Source organism: Kockiozyma suomiensis (genome assembly GCF_038497685.1).
Source record: "Kockiozyma suomiensis strain NRRL Y-17356 unplaced genomic scaffold V2V93scaffold_14, whole genome shotgun sequence".
Taxonomy (NCBI): domain Eukaryota; kingdom Fungi; phylum Ascomycota; class Lipomycetes; order Lipomycetales; family Lipomycetaceae; genus Kockiozyma; species Kockiozyma suomiensis.
The window spans coordinates 99,723-115,570 of record NW_027117677.1 but is presented as its reverse complement, the minus strand read 5'-3'; the positions used below and the strand labels follow the sequence as shown (position 1 = coordinate 115,570).

Below are 15,848 nucleotides of genomic sequence, written 5' to 3'. Positions count from 1 at the left end.
AGGCTCCAGAGATATCTTTATGGGCTAGAGCAGGCACCTGGGTGCTGGAATGAGCTTTTACATAAATATCCACTAAAGGTTGGTTTTCAACAATCATGTGATGACTATGGAATATACAGGAACAGTGAAGTGAATCCACTATTAGTAGCATATATTGAAAATCTGATAATTACAGGAAAGGATATTTAGAGATATAAACAATATCAAAAAGAATATGAGAGAAAAATTTCAATCGACAGACAAGGAGAAACCAGTTACCTTCTTGGAGTGGAAATAGAGAGAAGCAGAGATGAAGGGGCACTCACATTTAGTCAACAGAATTATGCAAAACAGGAGTTGGAGAGTTTCAGGATGCAGGATAGCAATCCAGTGTCAATTTCTATGAGTGTAACATTATCTGAAAATATGATTCCAAAAAACAAGGATGAGGAACAGGAAAAACAGAAGATCCCTTATCAAAATGCAGTTGAAAGTTCGAAGTATTTGACAACTGGAATGAGACCAGATATTGCAAATGCAATGAGAGAAGTCTCAAGGTTTAATTCAAACTATGGAAACCAGCATTGGGCAGGAGGGATGAGAATCATGAGGTACATTAGAGGAACATGAGCATGGAAATCAGATTCAGCAATGATCAGGGAAGTTTAATTTCAGGGTACTCAAAGGCAAATTATGCAACTGATATTGACAAAAGGAAATCAACCTCTGGATATGTGTTTGTTTTGGGAGGCAGAGCAAATAGCTGGAAATCTAAGAGACAAAAAATCTGTGACAGCCTCTGCAACAGAGGTAAATATTTATATAACTTTGAAACTGGCTTCAAAAGAGGCTAAATATTTGGTTGAAAGACTTCAATAATTTGTCAATGAAATTCCCTAAGAAGCAATCAAGGTTGCAGAAGACAACCAAGGAGCAACAAGAAATGATGTGAATTGAGACATTGGAACAAGTGGAGTGTTGGAAATTTCAATAAGCTCATGAAGAGGCTCTTTCTTGTCTATATATTGAGCATGTATCTCTCGAGTTTTGCAAATGCAATAACGACAATACTACCAAACACTCAAGCAACTATCTCATCAACATGGGCAACTTGTTGGGAAATGTGTTCTCATGTCAGGAAGAAGCCTTAGAGGAAGCTGAAAGTTCAGGGGAGGCATAGAGAGGCTGCTCAGGAGGGGGCGGCTTAGTTTTCTTTTGTCTATATAAGTATAAGGACTTCTTCCCTCTCTAGTATCCAGCAGTAATAACAGTATCAACATTAACAACCTTAACACAAAACCCTGAATAAGCGATCTTAGCAACATGAATAACAGCTCTATCAACTTTGCTATGTCTGACTCTTCCACTGACAGGCAGCATTTGCAAGACAACTCTATCATCTTTGCTATGACTGATTCTTCAATTGATATGCAGCATCTGCAAGATATAGGAGTGTGGTTTAAGGTAGTATTTCTGGCCTATAGTTCTTAAAATATTGCAATTGTTATCCCATTGTCATTTATATTGAAGCAAGCTAAGTGGACCTTTACAATGGTGTGTGCAACTGAAATTTATGGGATTATTTTTGAGGTGGCTGAACAAATTATCAATAGAGGATTAATTTAATTAACTTGAATATAAAATTAAGTTTCTATTATGTGGCATAATACAACTTTAGGTAACTTGAAGTTCTGGCATAAAAAATACAAGTTCCTAGAATTGATTAAAACTTGACACTCAAAGTTCAGTTTTGTAACTTGCTGGGACCAAGTTTGCTGGTACGAAATTGCTACAGCCGGCATTATAGTATATAGCGATGTTGTAATATATGCATATATAGGAGATATCTGTAGGGATTTGGTGCTTTTAGCAATATCTTTTTCTGAGAAGATGCTGATGATCTCTCCACGCAATTTTACAGGGTCAGGTTTGATACTTCCATTTGAGGGCATGATTGTCTATTTGGCATATATGATGTGAAAAACTCTTGCAATGTTTTCTTAGCAAAATATCTGGGAAGTCAATAGTTTTTCAATGGATAAAATAGGCCGCTTTGATAATATCGCAACCATTCGAAATCAGTGGAAAAATCTGGTTTTGGGCTGGACCATATTATAAGGAACGAGTTTGGTGAACATGGGATCTTATAACAGAGCTGTTATGCACCTATGGTACCGTTGCCAGTCTGTAACTGACAGCCAGATGTGCTTAATCTATCGAATTTCATATGTAAGCATAAATAAAGCACTGGCGGCTAAGCTGCACATTATGTAATAATGTAGAATGTGTCAAACTTACTGAAATGCATCTGTTTGGTAGCAGGTACAACTTGGACAAAATCATTCTAGTTTCTCAGATAATATAAGATCATCCCAATTCCGGCAAGTCTGAAGGTATTTCCGGAATTACGATACACATATGCCCATGAATATTCTTTAGTATTCCAAATGCTAACTGCTCATAGCAGCATGATAGGCAACTGGCAAGTAAATTTGGAAAATGGTGACCTTGCTATATAGTTCTATGTAATCGGCAAGATCGAATGGGCTTCTATTTTATAAATACAAGAAAAGATTTATATTGTCACAGATAAACCGCCACTATTTAATATGAGCCAATAAGCCTCAATAATGTCTTACAGCCGCGCTTTTTCAACGTGATAAATCTCCATATAGCGTAGGGGCTCACGATAGTCCATATGTTATCGTAAAATTTCAGGAATACCAAGAAGCATTCCATCCGATTTCGAAATCCAACGATACATATTTTGCGGAGCAGATTGATTTGTCAAAACTGGGCGTGCCTCTCGCGCTCCATCATCGGCTAAAGGCGTTCCAGGACTGCCGGCAGCACTTTTCAGCTTTCCTTTACGTTTGGGAGCCTGCTTTTTTAGCAGGCGATTGATTGTATCCATCTAGAAATGATGTGTAGTTGTAAGATTGTGGAAAAAAGAAAGGCAAAAAAAAAATCCCCCAACCAGATATATACCTTTTCTTCTTCACGTCGCTTTTCTGAAAGATTTTTCCTTCGTCTTGCTGTCTCGGTTCGACGGAGCATCAGCTCTTCTTCTGTGTAGATCTTCTTTTTAGTCCCTTCTGTACAACTCAGTTAGTCATTTCATGATCATTATTAAATGTCGGCACCAGCTACTTCATCTTACCAGTTGGTAGAGCTTCTAAGTCAGCTGAGTCATCTAAAAGACGCGCTCTCTGCCTATCTGTGAGTCGTGTCATATCTGTATAGTACTCAACGTGCTCATCGTCTTCATCCGCTTCATCCTCAAAGTCTTCGCTGCCTTTTGCAGCTTCAGTGGTGATATTTCCATATTCAGACAATCTGGATGAGCTGTGGCGAGCATTAGATGATCTCTTTCTTCCCGGGGCCGAGATTTTTATACGCTTGGAGCGCGATGTAGTGCTGCGTGGGGTGACGGCCGCGTAGTCTTCATCATCATTCGGTTCATCATCATTCGGTTCATCGTCGTCGCCTTGAGCTGCATCTTGATTATTTTCAATTGCATCTGTCTCTTCCTCATCGTCTTCGTTGGTAACTTCTACATATTCCTCTTCTTCAGCGTCTTCAACATTTGAATCAAACTCATTCTCCTCATCGAGGATATCCTCGTCCTCTGCTTCCAATGCCAAATTGTCCTTTCCAGAATCCGATGCGCTTTCGGCGCGTTCGTCAGTATGATTTGACGCCCCTGGATCGCTGGCGCTGAAATCTTCCAGCTCTGAAAGATCAGATGACTCTGAATTTTCATTAGCCATTGTACCTATTCAAAATACAAGTTAATTTCAGACGATGGCAAACGCGGCCCTATGTTTTGTTAAATAAGGTAAGTAGGTGTCGACATCTAGTTCTGCTAGGATTTGGTACCAGTATTACAGGTTAAGGGCTTGAAACTGCATAACATGGCTGGGAGATAGTTTGGAAGAAGGCTGGTAATGGCGATCATAAACTGAAAGAAAGCTAGCAATCGCCTATTGTATTTACTAGTAGTAAGGGGGGAAATAGAAGAGGAATGAAGGTCGCAACTAATTCTGTCAGATGATTTGCATTATTAATATGTGAACACTTAGGAATTAGAACTAGTACAGTGATTACGAACTTCACGTGACATGACGCAAACTGCCAGAGAATTTGATAATGCACTAATGCTGAGCGCAATGTTCAAGTTTAATTCGCGTAGCTTTCTTCCTTTTCTTTCTATACTATATGCCAAAGCATCTACCGGCCGTATTGCAGAGAATACGGACTGCGCAATTATCTAATAACCCGCAATTTCGTCCTCTGACTGCGTTGCTACACTCGAATATGTCTAGGGAATTGAGTTCATTTACTTATCCAAAGCCTTCACCAAAAATTGCTGGACAGGCCAAAGATGTTTGGTCATTTGTTAACGAAGCTGCAGCCGAAGCTCAGAAATCATTACCTTATCCAGTTCTTAACCTAGGCCAAGGGTTTTTCTCTTACAATCCACCCGATTTTGCGATCAAAGCGGCTCAGGAAGCACTTAACGACGTGTCTTGCAATCAATACTCGCCTACAAAAGGACGAGCGTCTTTGCGGAAAGCTTTGGCAAGTGCATACGAGCCATCATTTGGGCGGAAGCTGGATTGGGAGACCGAAATAGTGGTTACCAGTGGTGCGAATGAAGGAATGTTTTCTGCGTTCACTGGGTTTCTCTCCGAAGGAGACGAGGTCATTGTGTTTGAGCCATTCTTTGATCAGTATATATCAAACATTGAATTGCCTGGTGGAAAAGTCGTGTACGTTCCTTTGGTACCTCCACCTGACAATGATGTGAGAACCGTCTCATCAACCGAATGGACTGTTGACTTTGACTATCTCGAATCTAAGATTTCGTCTCGAACCAAGATGATAGTAGTCAATTCGCCTCATAACCCGGTCGGCAAAGTATTTTCACGCAGTGAGTTAGAAAGGATTGGAAAGCTGGCTGTAGAACACAACATCATTGTTCTTTCCGACGAAGTGGTATGCATTTGAATTTGAATCTATTGCTTGACGCCGTATGTGTTAATATCTTGTCTTATGTATGAAGTACGATAGATTGTATTACACAGAATTTACGCGCATAGCTACTCTATCTCCTGAGCTGCAGAAACTGACTCTTACAGTTGGTTCGGCTGGAAAGACATTTAGTGCAACTGGATGGCGAGTGGGATGGCTGATTGGAGATGCTGAGCTTATCAAATATGTAGCTGCGGCTCACACTAGAGCATGTGTCCTCTTAGCTATTTCTTTTCTATTGAAGGTTGTTTGTTTCTAACTCTAATTTGTCTCTAGATTTGTTTTGCGGTCAACAGTCCGTTACAGGAAGGAGCAGCGGTTGCACTGCAGGAAGCAATGAAACCCGAAAATACTTTCTTTGAGGACCATGTGACATCGTACAAGCAGAAACTGAAGAATTTCAACAGAATCTGGGATGAATTAGGATTGACTGTGGGTAGCATTTTGTATCTTTGCTGCACCAATACTGACATGTGCTATACTAGTACACTGATCCTGAAGGTGGTTATTTTGTACTTGTTAACTTCTCCAAACTTCGAATTCCTAGTGATTATGTTTTTCCTGACGAAATAGTCACCGGCCGTGCAAAAGATTTCCGTATGGCATACTGGCTGATCAAGGAGATTGGTGTTGTTACAATTCCACCGACCGAGTTTTACCTTCCTGAGCACGCACATCTGGCAGAAAACTATCTAAGATTCGCTATATGCAAAACAGATGATTACTTGGAACTAGCTGTTGAAAGATTGCGATTGTTGAAACCATATATCAGGCTTTAATATTTTTAGTTACGTTAACGATAAATAAGTGCCATAACAACAGGTGAAATTAGTATTAAAATGGCTCTGCCTATGCATGTGTATGCATATGTTATTGATGGCTACAAAGAGTTTAGAATTAGAATTAGTCCGTTATTCTGCAAGTAGAAAATAATTATCAATTGCAATTCAAAAAGATGAGCTCGTGATACAAATAATGATTATTTCGATCGTGATGCTGTAATCTTTGGCCTTCTAGGTTGCCTAGAAAAGCTATTAGTACTGCTCGCCGTTTCCTTCTCTGTATCATCTTTCCACTGCCGCCAGCCTTCGAAATCAATTAATGCCTGCATACAACCCCACTATATGCCATGTTAGTAATGCTTTTAGAATAATGAACAAGGAAAATATGTAAATACCTCTGTGATCTTCCGCTCTAACCACACCAAATTGACTGGTTTGGTCAAAAAGTCGTTACAGCCTGCAGCCAAAGCTTCCTTTCGATCGCTGTCAAGTGAACTTGCTGTGAGGGCGACAACAATCACCGGACTTTTGAATCTATGAGGCGGAAGCACATCCTCATCTTTGATATTTGTAGTGTCTTGATCGACAAACACTCCAATACGATTTCGTCTTTCCAGCCGTCGAATTTCTTTTGTGGCCTCTATTCCAGAAAGAACGGGAAGCTGAATATCCATCAAAACTAAATGATAACCTCCTTCGCGCCATTTCTCGACTGCTTCTTTACCATTTTTGGCCACATTAGAACGAATTCTCCTTCGCCGCATAAACGTTTCAAGAATTTTCTGGTTGATGATGTTATCTTCGACTATAAGGACCTTAATCGGAGGGGCAACTCCGTCTAGAAGAGAAGAAGCGCTGAGTGGAGTCTGTGACGGCTTGTCCTTACCAGCTCGCGAAGCGACAGTAGTGGTTTTAATTTTCAAAGGTACGTGCGAACCTGCAGTGGTATCTTCTCGGCTATCTGGATTGCTAACATCCGTCTTTTTAGTGTCAGAACCATCATTTTGTAAACTTTGTATGCTTTCCTGGCTCTCAGTACGTTCACTATCAGAAGTAGTGGTGACCGATTGAAATGACGATTTATGATTAGTAGTTTGCGGTTGAGATTGACTGCTAGGTACCGCGGCAGTTGAGAGAGGGACAGCGTAAGAGTGACTGTGATTAGCACGTCTAAGGGGGGATTGCGAGCGAATAGAGGAATTGTCCTCAATTGAAGATAGTAGCGTATTATGAGAGCCATCGTTGACTTGCTGAAGAGGCTGCGGTTGGGGCCTTGGCAATCCATTATGGTTGACTTGTATTGATGACACTGTAGAAGCCACCTGAAGGTTTGTACCGCCAACAGGGCCACCATTCTGCGATGCTAGAGCCTGTTTGCGTGAAGTGCGTGAATGTACTGACGTAATATTTGTACTGTGAGATGGAGAGGAGTCGAGACCTTTTGAGCGCTGATAATGCTGTTCGTTTTCAGTAGGTTGATCATGATGCCCAGATGTATGCAATTGCGGCATGTCAGATAGAGACTGTGAAGATAGGGTCACAGAGAAAGGCGGCGATGATGACCGTTTTTGGTAGTCGTTTTCGTCATCCGACGTAAACTCCTCACGGACATCTACCAAAAGAGCGTTCTGCATTCTCATTCCATCAGGAAAAAACTTATCCAATATTGAAAAGACGACTTCGTCTGGTTGTAAGATTAATTCGCTCTCATCACCTGGATCAGTGTTGGATTTCAGCGGGAATTGACGTTTCGGATGGTGGCCCGATTCAAGAATCGATAACTCTCGTCTGACAGCATCACCTCGCTTTCTCCGATATCCATGGAAAGCTTCAGTAGTCGAGCCTGACGATGGAGGCGAACTCGGGCGACCAGGAATTTTGATAATCAAGTCTGGGGCGTCATAAACACGGCCAAGGGCAATTGAATATTTGTGAATTAACGCTGTTTTGAGATCGTCCACGATGTCGTTCGGCGATACCATAACTGTTGTAGCGACTCCATGAGGACGGCGGACCCATATTCTTCGGGAATCCATTTTGACTGGCAGGATCTATTGCCCTGCGAATTGCCTGAGTGAAATGCTGCTATGGCCTGTTCAGACAAAGGAGGACAATGCTGCGAAGTAATGCTGCGAAGTAAAGCTTTCGAAAATAAAGCAGATCAATACAGAATCAATCTGTAGTTCATTGTGGAGTTATCTCCTGAAGCTGTGTCACTTTGCAAAAGAGAGATAGAAGGTGCAGCAATGGTGCTGACAAAATACAGTGAGACGACAGAACATTGGATCTGCAACTAAAAGGACACTGGGTGGTTCATGAGCCGCACCATCCGCCAACAACCTATTAATGCAAATTTGAGCCCTCACTTGCAATCGGCTCCACATAAAAGCTGTCGTCAGCATGCCTTCTCTGATATCCGAGGGCCAAGAGGCAGAAAAAGTTTCTCGACGTTTCGTTGGAAGGCGCTCCAAAGTCAACAATAATGAACAGTCTTCCTCTATTGGTCAGCATAGTCACGCATCCCGTTGTTTAGTGTATCTATATTCTAACATTGTTTATAGTCCAACGAATACCTCGAAAGCCTAAAATTCCGCTGCTAAATCAGATCCCTCAAGACATTCTTGAAGATAAAGATCTTAATGCCGCTATAGCGCTTCTTCCTTCCAACTACGACTTTGAGATCCATAAATGCGTCTATAATATCAGGCGTTATAACTATAAGCGTGTGGCGTTGCAGATGCCTGAAGGCCTTTTGATATTCGCCTGCGTGATCTCAGATATTATTGAGCGATTCTGTGATGCAGAGGTTGTGATTATGGGAGACGTAACGTATGGTGCATGCTGTATTGACGACTACACAGCTCGCGCTTTGGGGTGTGATTTACTAATTCACTATGCGCATTCATGTCTCGTTCCGGTAGACGTTACTCAAATGAGAGTGCTTTACGTATTTGTTTCGATAGCAGTGAATGAAAAACATCTTATTGCGACTCTGAGAGAAAACTTTGCCTCTAGGTCTCGGGTCGCACTGGTTGGGACAATACAATTTAATGGCGCACTTCATGCCACCAAAAAAGCTCTTGAAACTGAAGGCAACAACGATTTATCAGTCGAAATTCCTCAGATTTCCCCTTTATCCAGGGGCGAGATTCTTGGTTGTACAGCTCCGCGAATCGATGGACGCACCACAAATGCTATTGTGTATGTGGGTGACGGACGTTTTCATTTAGAAGCGGCAATGATCCAGAATCCTGGGATGCCGGCTTATAGATACGACCCATATTCTCGAAAGTTTACGCGTGAAAGATATGAGCATGAAGAAATGCTTCATGTCCGGCAAGAAGCTGTAAATGCAGCACGTCATGCTAATAGAGTGGCGATCGTTCTTGGTACTCTTGGCCGTCAAGGCAACATAAATACGTTTGACAAGATAAAACAAGACTTAGTTAATATGGGAATCGAGTATACATTGATATTACTTTCGGAAATTTTTCCTCAGAAATTGGCAGAGTTTGAGCATATTGATGCATTTGTTCAAGTTGCTTGTCCTCGATTATCAATTGATTGGGGTTACGCATTTGCCAAGCCTTTACTTACACCTTACGAAGCTTCGATAGCTTTTGGCAATGAAAAACTATGGAGCGATTTTACAACAGCGGCAAGCGGAGAAGGAGAAGGATATCGCATGGATTATTACGCAAAAGATGGACTAGGAAGAAAGCGACCTTTGTGATCATAAGATCAGCTGTAAATATTTAAGATATAAGGTAACTATTATCACACTACAAGAAGCATATAGCGTATTTAGACTGTATTACATTCCACCAGGAGTAAAAACCTACAAATTACTTGAAAAAATTGACATTACTTAGTAGCCGCAGTAATATTGACGATTTCCCGTTGCTTATTCCCCAAATATCCTGACTGGCGTGGCAATTGAGGCCCTAGTTGGTTTCTGGAAGCTCTTTTTGCTGACCATACCAACATCATCTGGTAGAGCAACAATGACATTCTTATCACTACCGAACTTGAAATTATCGGCGGTAACCCTGTCACTGTAGCGCTTGATAGTGTATGACGTTTTATCGCCTTTCATGACATTTCTAAGATTCCAAGTGATAACATAAGGACCAGAACTCGAAACGATGGTTGTTTCCTTTGAATTTAAGCCAGTATTGAAATGGCCCTGTGTGAAAGACAGAGGCTTTTTCGTTTCTGCCTGCATTTGAGCTACATGCTCTGGACTAAGCTGTAAGCATTTCGGACGCGGCTTATTGTCCTTTCCAAAACTGCGCTGAAATCCAAGCTGTCCAGCAAATTTTCCTTCTTTGATGGTAGCATCAATTAGAAGCAGATAAGTTTTGCAGGTGGCCAAGATCCAGTGGCCGTCAGCGGACACATCGAGGCCGATAATAGCTTCACCCAAAGCCGGAATTTGTGTCTTTGCGCGAATGCCAAGTCTGTCATATAGTCTGATATCACCCTTCGCTGACGCAACTGCAAGATGTCCAGAATCAGTGGTAGCCACTGACGTGAATGCACTCTTTGTAGCGTATGATTGGTGTTCAGCATCAACCAGCTTTTGACCAGAGAGACGCGGATCAACTCGAAACAAACTATTATCCGAAACACCTACAAAGGTTGGCTCCGACGTCATTTGAGAAAATTTCTTTGAAGGAGTAAATGCCGTTATTGGAACATCCTCGTGAATTTTCCATTCGTCAACAATCTTTCCATACTCCAAATCCATGTTGAATAGGCTGTGCGTATTGTTTGGATTTTGCAGAATCATCGTTGAGTCTTCTTTGTGGAGCATGACTTTTGAAGGCGAGAAGACTTTGCCATCAGGAGTCCTCAAATTCTCAATAGTAGTTGCAAATTCCAAGTTATTCGAAGGGGTATGTTTGAACACACCTAATTTATTGCCACGAACTACAAATGACCGATCATGCTTGTAGCCAACTGCAATTTGACTGTTTTTGCCTTCGCCACGGAAATTCTTATTTCCTAGCTCATCGTCGTACTCTTCATCTGCATCATAGGTCTCAGTCTCGCTGCGAATCTGCTCTCCAGCATCCTTAAAGTCATCTTCATCCTCATCCTCATCTTCTTCTTGGTCTTCCATAGGAGTATCATCCAATGCCATGTTATTGAATGCTTCCAAGACATAATCGCGATCGTCTTCAGTTGCCTTCACCCAGCTTTGCTGATTAAGTGTTTCCCAAAGAGCGCGCATGAGGATCTCTTGGAAACGCTCCAGGGCATCAGCGTCTTTAAAATGAAGAAGCCACGACGAAGCAGAGCCATCATCCGAGTAATAGTTGAATATAAAACATAGCTGCTCGTAATTGAAAACTGGATTAATGTCTGGAGTTACCACAAATCCAAGCCATCCTTTTTCTGGTTCTTCTATGTCCAGCCAATCTAAAATGGAGTCAGTAATTTAGTATCCCAGAACCTATTCAGAATTCATACATACATTTCCATGAACCGAGATCTTTTACCGTTGCAGATACCTCTTCTGCTTGCAAAATAAATACTCCAGTTTTGGGATCAAATATATGGAGCTCAGCCTTTTCAAACCCAAATACGCTTTTCACCACAAGGTCTTTCGGCATAGCATGTGACGGTGCACCTGGAGTTGCAGGAGCAAGAGGCTTGGGTGGAACGACCTGATCACGCTTCTTCTCCGGCGTGGCAGGCACAGCCACCGAAGACTTGCGCGACACTGTCTGAGGTGACGGTGGCGATTGGATTCTTCCACTAGACATAAATAGATCAAAATTAGCTGGCTATTCGTGAATGAAATAATAAAAGCCTGTCACAAACTCACTTATAGATAAACTGCTTCAGATCCTCATCAGACGCTAGCTTCGAGGATTTGCTGTATTTTCTCTCATATTGGCATTGTAGGGCAACATTAAAAAAGTCTCTTGCGGCCCCGAAATCCGTTCTGTCCTCGCAAACAAATTCAAATATATCACCCGGATCCTATAAAATGTTCAGCATCCTAACTTGCATGTGATGCAAAAGAAACCAAACTTACTCCGGACAAGTCTATCCAAGCAAAAATAGTAGCTCCCTCCTCGTTGGTAAACTGACGAAATTCCAAGGCTTCATCTATTAAAAATGTGTACTCATCAAATACTTCATCAGCCTCGTCATCTTCCAACTGCTCTTCGCCCTCCTCAAATGCGCGCTGAATCACTAGCTGGTAGTGGTATTCGGTGGTGGTGCGGCGGATAACTGCAACCGCGTCCTTGAAACTATATACCAAGTCGTCAGCCTAAGGTTGAAACATATATAACGGCTGATATGTACATACATGCATTCAGAATATCCTTTCACTGAATTCTGCGATCTAGCAAGATATAAGCGACCGCTTGGGATTATGGCGATCTCAAGTTTCGGCGCGCTGCCCAAAACCTTCTTCAGAAAGTTCATGATTGTGATGTACCGGTTAAGTTATTCCAATGAAATTTAAAGATGCAGAGATCAAAAGGAATATAACAATAGCAGGCAAAGTATACGTGGCCACTATCGTCATTATACTAAAGTCACAATGCCTTAGCGTCAATACTTTTTTGTTTACATTTTCTCACGTGACCCAGTACTTCCCGTCATAATTAGGTAATGATAATTTCTGTGTATAATAGATTTCTTATACTCCATTTCAATTAGGTTCTGGGAAACTAGAGATATGTGGCATATTATATGGGTTTTTTTTTAACTAGAGTAATTGCTTAATGGTATTTATGAAGGTTATTTATTAGCTAATCACCGGCAAGAGCCCTTTGTGTCTGTCTGTCTTTGGGAGCAATCTGACAGCCTCAGCGCGCAAGTAAAATCGCGACCAGTGCACTCACTAGTGAGCCGCCCGCCTATCTGGTTGACATCAACTCCTACAATCTCGTACAGTTACCGGCAGGTCATCGGTTCTAATACCGATATGGAGGACAAGACATTCACATTCTGTTTATCTAGAGATATTAATTTACCTGTTCATGTCAAAATGTAAGGGATACGAGAGAGAATGCGAATGCTACAGTGGATGAGTGTAGACTAACCGATCTGCTTCTAGTGATTATTTGGAAGGAATAAAACAGCGTGTGTCATTTACCAGGTTTCTTGAATGTCCAGAGATTCGACAGGTTGGATCCAATTCAGCGTATGTTCGACTACACGAACGCTGTGGGCCACTAGTACTAACCACTTACAGTCCTTCATCTGACTTATTCGTAACCGTTCAACTATTTGCAGACTGCAAGCCTCTTACTGCACCTGTTCGCACTACCAACAAAAACCCCAAAACTGGTCGAAGGTTTGCTGAATCATTGAAACTACTTGTTTATATTAGCTAACGCAATCCTTAGATGGAATGAGTGGCTTCAGCTGCCAATCTCATACTCCCAACTTCCTGTGACTTCTCAACTTGCCATCACAGTATGGGATATTGCAGGTTCAAGAAATATTATTCCGTATGGTGGCACAACTGTTCAGTTGTTTGAAGAGAAAGATTACACATTGAAACGAGGACGTCACAATCTACATATATGGCTTGATCAAGAAGCAGACGGAATGTCAAATACTGCAACATCTAGTGATGTTGCGGGACAGTCTGATAACCTTGAGAATAAGCTGAGGAAAAACGAGTTCAGTGAACCTTCAAGGCTGGCGTGGCATGACACCCTTGCGTTTCGACAATTAGAAATTGAAAATCTCAGGGAGCGCAAGAAAGTATCAATGTCCGAGCACTCTCTTATAGTCGAATTTCCCAAATTCGATTTTCCTGTGCTCTTTTCCGATTACATATATATTGCGACAGATGAAGCTGTTGAAAGTGCACAGTCCCAGGATATGTTGGCGGAAAAGTTCTCGGTGGTCACAGTGTATGATCCTGATTCTGCACGTGAGAATGTAGAGGAGACGAAGCACAGGAAATTATTACGCAGTCATCGCAACATGCTAGATAAGGAACTAAAACCTAATCCGAGAACTAGAGACGAACTGAATGTACATGTCCTTCCAAGTGTGTTTCTTGACTGAGCTTTTGTTGACATAAGTATTTAGGAAATATTAAACTACCCACCCGTGCAAGAGCTCACTGCCGAGAACAAAAATCTGATCTGGAGATTTAGATACTATCTTACACGGGATAAACGGGTATGTATCATGATAGTCAGCTGATATTGTATATATATTATTTTCTCCATCAAGACACTAACAAAATGGAAGGCTTTGACGAAATTTGTCAAATCTATAGCATGGGACGATCCTCGAGAAGCACGACCAGGAACAGAACTCCTAACTAAATGGATTGAAATCGATGTAGATGATGCATTGGAACTGCTAGGGCCGTCGTTCAAGAATCCAGCGGTGAGATCGTATGCGGTAGATCGATTAAGAAAGGCTGATGACGATGAATTACAATTATATCTGTTGCAACTAGTTCAAGCTCTTAAGTTTGATAACGTCACAAATGCTTCAGGCAAGAAATCAAGTTTAGCAAGATTTCTGGAGGGAAGGGCAGCAAAGAGCGAGATATTGGGTAACTCATTTTACTGGTTTGTGTCAGTGGAGGCAGAGGATGGAGGCAGCCGAAGACTCTATCGTTCGGTGCTGTCTGATTTTAGAAACACGCTGGCCGGAATGCCCGATGGGCCATTGCGACTAAAGACGTTGGATAGGCAGCAGAAGTTTATTTGGAAGTTTTCGAGACTGTCGAGGGAGATTCGGTTTTCGAAAGAAAGTCGTCCGCGAAAGATTGATAATTTGCGGAAATTTTTATCGGATCCTAAACAGGAGTTGCTGAATTTTGAGCCCTTGCCTCTGCCTTTGGAAGCTACGGTTAATGTTGTCGGTGTTATTCCGGAAGAATCTAGTGTGTTCAAAAGTAGTCTGCTTCCGTTGCGGATATCGTTCAAGACAGAGACGGGAGGAGCATATCAGATTGTGTTTAAGAATGGAGACGACTTGCGACAGGATCAACTGGTGATGCAAATTATAAATCTGATGGATAAACTACTGCGCAAGGAAAATCTTGATTTGAAGCTTACGCCGTACAAAATTCTGGCTACTGGGCCAATGGACGGATCGATGCAGTATATTCCAAGTATATCATTAGCTGCCGCGTTAACTGAATACCATTCAATTCTCGCGTTTTTGAAGGAGCATAATCCGGATGCCAATGCTCCACTCGGGGTGAAAGCCGATGCGATGGACACATTTGTGAAGAGTTGCGCAGGCTACTGCGTGATTACCTATCTTCTGGGAGTGGGAGATCGGCATTTGGACAATCTGCTTATTAGTGCAGACGGGCATTTTTTCCACGCCGACTTTGGTTACATCTTAGGACGAGACCCTAAGCCATTTGCGCCGCTGATGAAGCTGCCTATACAGATTGTAGAGGGGATGGGAGGCGAGACGTCGGAGCACTACCAAAAATTTCGAAATTACTGTTTTACGGCATACACTACGCTGCGCAAGTCTGCAAATCTGATTCTGAATCTGTTTGCGCTCATGGTGGACGCCAATATTCCAGACATCAAGATAGAGCCAGATAAGGCTGTACTCAAGGTGAAAGAGAAGTTCTGTCTCGATATGAGTGAGGAGGAGGCAATAGTGCATTTCCAGACGCTGATCAACGACAGTGTGAGCGCGTTTCTACCGATGGTGATAGACCGGCTGCACAATTTTGCCCAGTACTGGAGGGCGTGATGTAGGATAGGAATGTATATGCCACCAATACACAAAGTATTTTGTCAGGCACTCATTGCCGAATGGCCCATCTGGGTGCTCTGCCACGCCGGACTGGGCGGCCAGTCTGATACCCTAATCCTAAACCCTAATCCTATGAGCTACGTTGCCTGAGGCGGGTTCCCGCCTGCGCGCGTCAAAAAGTGAGTAAAAGTACAAGGCCCTTGCTTTCCGGATGCGGCTAGATCACGCCTCCTTCGTCAGCCTGCCGCTCGCTCTTCTTCTCACCACGTTCAAGTCGTTGCAGCCCTTTGTCAGCTGATCCGCACAAGTCTGGTGTATTGCTGGCTGATTTGC

At 42.3% G+C, this 15,848-nt stretch overlaps 6 protein-coding genes across 6 annotated transcripts; 3 read left to right on the top strand and 3 right to left on the bottom strand.

Annotated features, from left to right (window-relative positions):
- Positions 1-2,504: 2,504 nt before the first annotated feature.
- V2V93DRAFT_374549 (PAPA-1-like conserved region-domain-containing protein) lies at positions 2,505-4,134 on the bottom strand. The gene is made up of 4 exons (XM_066911266.1): positions 3,859-4,134; positions 3,140-3,798; positions 2,968-3,074; positions 2,505-2,893 (listed from the first exon to the last, which is right to left on the bottom strand). The coding sequence occupies exons 2-4, from the start codon at positions 3,747-3,749 to the stop codon at positions 2,681-2,683; spliced, it is 930 nt and encodes a 309-aa protein (XP_066763769.1). The 5' UTR covers positions 3,750-3,798; positions 3,859-4,134; the 3' UTR covers positions 2,505-2,680.
- On the top strand, positions 3,939-5,974 carry V2V93DRAFT_374541 (pyridoxal phosphate-dependent transferase). The gene is made up of 4 exons (XM_066911265.1): positions 3,939-4,977; positions 5,045-5,221; positions 5,290-5,445; positions 5,499-5,974. Exons 1-4 carry the CDS (start codon positions 4,198-4,200, stop codon positions 5,790-5,792), a joined length of 1,407 nt encoding a protein of 468 aa, XP_066763768.1. The 5' UTR covers positions 3,939-4,197; the 3' UTR covers positions 5,793-5,974.
- On the bottom strand, positions 5,836-8,053 carry V2V93DRAFT_338913 (uncharacterized protein). Its single transcript, XM_066907770.1, has 2 exons — positions 6,191-8,053; positions 5,836-6,133 (listed from the first exon to the last, which is right to left on the bottom strand). The coding sequence occupies exons 1-2, from the start codon at positions 7,829-7,831 to the stop codon at positions 5,993-5,995; spliced, it is 1,782 nt and encodes a 593-aa protein (XP_066763767.1). The 5' UTR covers positions 7,832-8,053; the 3' UTR covers positions 5,836-5,992.
- A 26-nt stretch (positions 8,054-8,079) lies between these two features.
- V2V93DRAFT_374538 (putative diphthamide synthesis protein-domain-containing protein) lies at positions 8,080-9,625 on the top strand. Its single transcript, XM_066911264.1, has 2 exons — positions 8,080-8,298; positions 8,357-9,625. Exons 1-2 carry the CDS (start codon positions 8,196-8,198, stop codon positions 9,526-9,528), a joined length of 1,275 nt encoding a protein of 424 aa, XP_066763766.1. The 5' UTR covers positions 8,080-8,195; the 3' UTR covers positions 9,529-9,625.
- On the bottom strand, positions 9,594-12,351 carry V2V93DRAFT_338907 (VID27 cytoplasmic protein-domain-containing protein). The gene is made up of 5 exons (XM_066907769.1): positions 12,121-12,351; positions 11,842-12,061; positions 11,629-11,786; positions 11,275-11,558; positions 9,594-11,219 (listed from the first exon to the last, which is right to left on the bottom strand). Exons 1-5 carry the CDS (start codon positions 12,237-12,239, stop codon positions 9,700-9,702), a joined length of 2,301 nt encoding a protein of 766 aa, XP_066763765.1. The 5' UTR covers positions 12,240-12,351; the 3' UTR covers positions 9,594-9,699.
- A 1-nt stretch (position 12,352) lies between these two features.
- On the top strand, positions 12,353-15,775 carry V2V93DRAFT_374535 (kinase-like domain-containing protein). The gene is made up of 6 exons (XM_066911263.1): positions 12,353-12,809; positions 12,877-12,963; positions 13,015-13,116; positions 13,169-13,808; positions 13,866-13,958; positions 14,031-15,775. The coding sequence occupies exons 1-6, from the start codon at positions 12,745-12,747 to the stop codon at positions 15,510-15,512; spliced, it is 2,469 nt and encodes an 822-aa protein (XP_066763764.1). The 5' UTR covers positions 12,353-12,744; the 3' UTR covers positions 15,513-15,775.
- The last annotated feature ends 73 nt before the right edge of the window (positions 15,776-15,848 follow it).

Bases quoted from the DNA above. Each gene is read 5' to 3' on its own strand.
- V2V93DRAFT_374535 (XM_066911263.1), top strand. From the start codon at position 12,745: ATGGAGGACAAGACATTCACATTCTGTTTATCTAGAGATATTAATTTA. The intron at 12,810-12,876 runs GTAAGGGATACG...ATCTGCTTCTAG, and splicing joins TTACCTGTTCATGTCAAAAT to TGATTATTTGGAAGGAATAA. The intron at 13,959-14,030 runs GTATGTATCATG...ACAAAATGGAAG, and splicing joins ATCTTACACGGGATAAACGG to GCTTTGACGAAATTTGTCAA.
- V2V93DRAFT_374549 (XM_066911266.1), bottom strand. From the start codon at position 3,749: ATGGCTAATGAAAATTCAGAGTCATCTGATCTTTCAGAGCTGGAAGAT. The intron at 3,075-3,139 runs GTAAGATGAAGT...TGAGTTGTACAG, and splicing joins CTTAGAAGCTCTACCAACTG to AAGGGACTAAAAAGAAGATC. The intron at 2,894-2,967 runs GTATATATCTGG...CATCATTTCTAG, and splicing joins AGCGACGTGAAGAAGAAAAG to ATGGATACAATCAATCGCCT.
- V2V93DRAFT_374538 (XM_066911264.1), top strand. From the start codon at position 8,196: ATGCCTTCTCTGATATCCGAGGGCCAAGAGGCAGAAAAAGTTTCTCGA. The intron at 8,299-8,356 runs GTCAGCATAGTC...CATTGTTTATAG, and splicing joins TGAACAGTCTTCCTCTATTG to TCCAACGAATACCTCGAAAG.
- V2V93DRAFT_338907 (XM_066907769.1), bottom strand. From the start codon at position 12,239: ATGAACTTTCTGAAGAAGGTTTTGGGCAGCGCGCCGAAACTTGAGATC. The intron at 12,062-12,120 runs GTATGTACATAT...CTTGGTATATAG, and splicing joins AAAGGATATTCTGAATGCAT to TTTCAAGGACGCGGTTGCAG. The intron at 11,559-11,628 runs GTGAGTTTGTGA...ATTTATGTCTAG, and splicing joins CTGAAGCAGTTTATCTATAA to TGGAAGAATCCAATCGCCAC.
- V2V93DRAFT_338913 (XM_066907770.1), bottom strand. From the start codon at position 7,831: ATGGATTCCCGAAGAATATGGGTCCGCCGTCCTCATGGAGTCGCTACA. The intron at 6,134-6,190 runs GTATTTACATAT...CATGGCATATAG, and splicing joins TAGAGCGGAAGATCACAGAG to TGGGGTTGTATGCAGGCATT.
- V2V93DRAFT_374541 (XM_066911265.1), top strand. From the start codon at position 4,198: ATGCCAAAGCATCTACCGGCCGTATTGCAGAGAATACGGACTGCGCAA. The intron at 4,978-5,044 runs GTATGCATTTGA...TTATGTATGAAG, and splicing joins TTGTTCTTTCCGACGAAGTG to TACGATAGATTGTATTACAC. The intron at 5,446-5,498 runs GTGGGTAGCATT...GTGCTATACTAG, and splicing joins GGGATGAATTAGGATTGACT to TACACTGATCCTGAAGGTGG.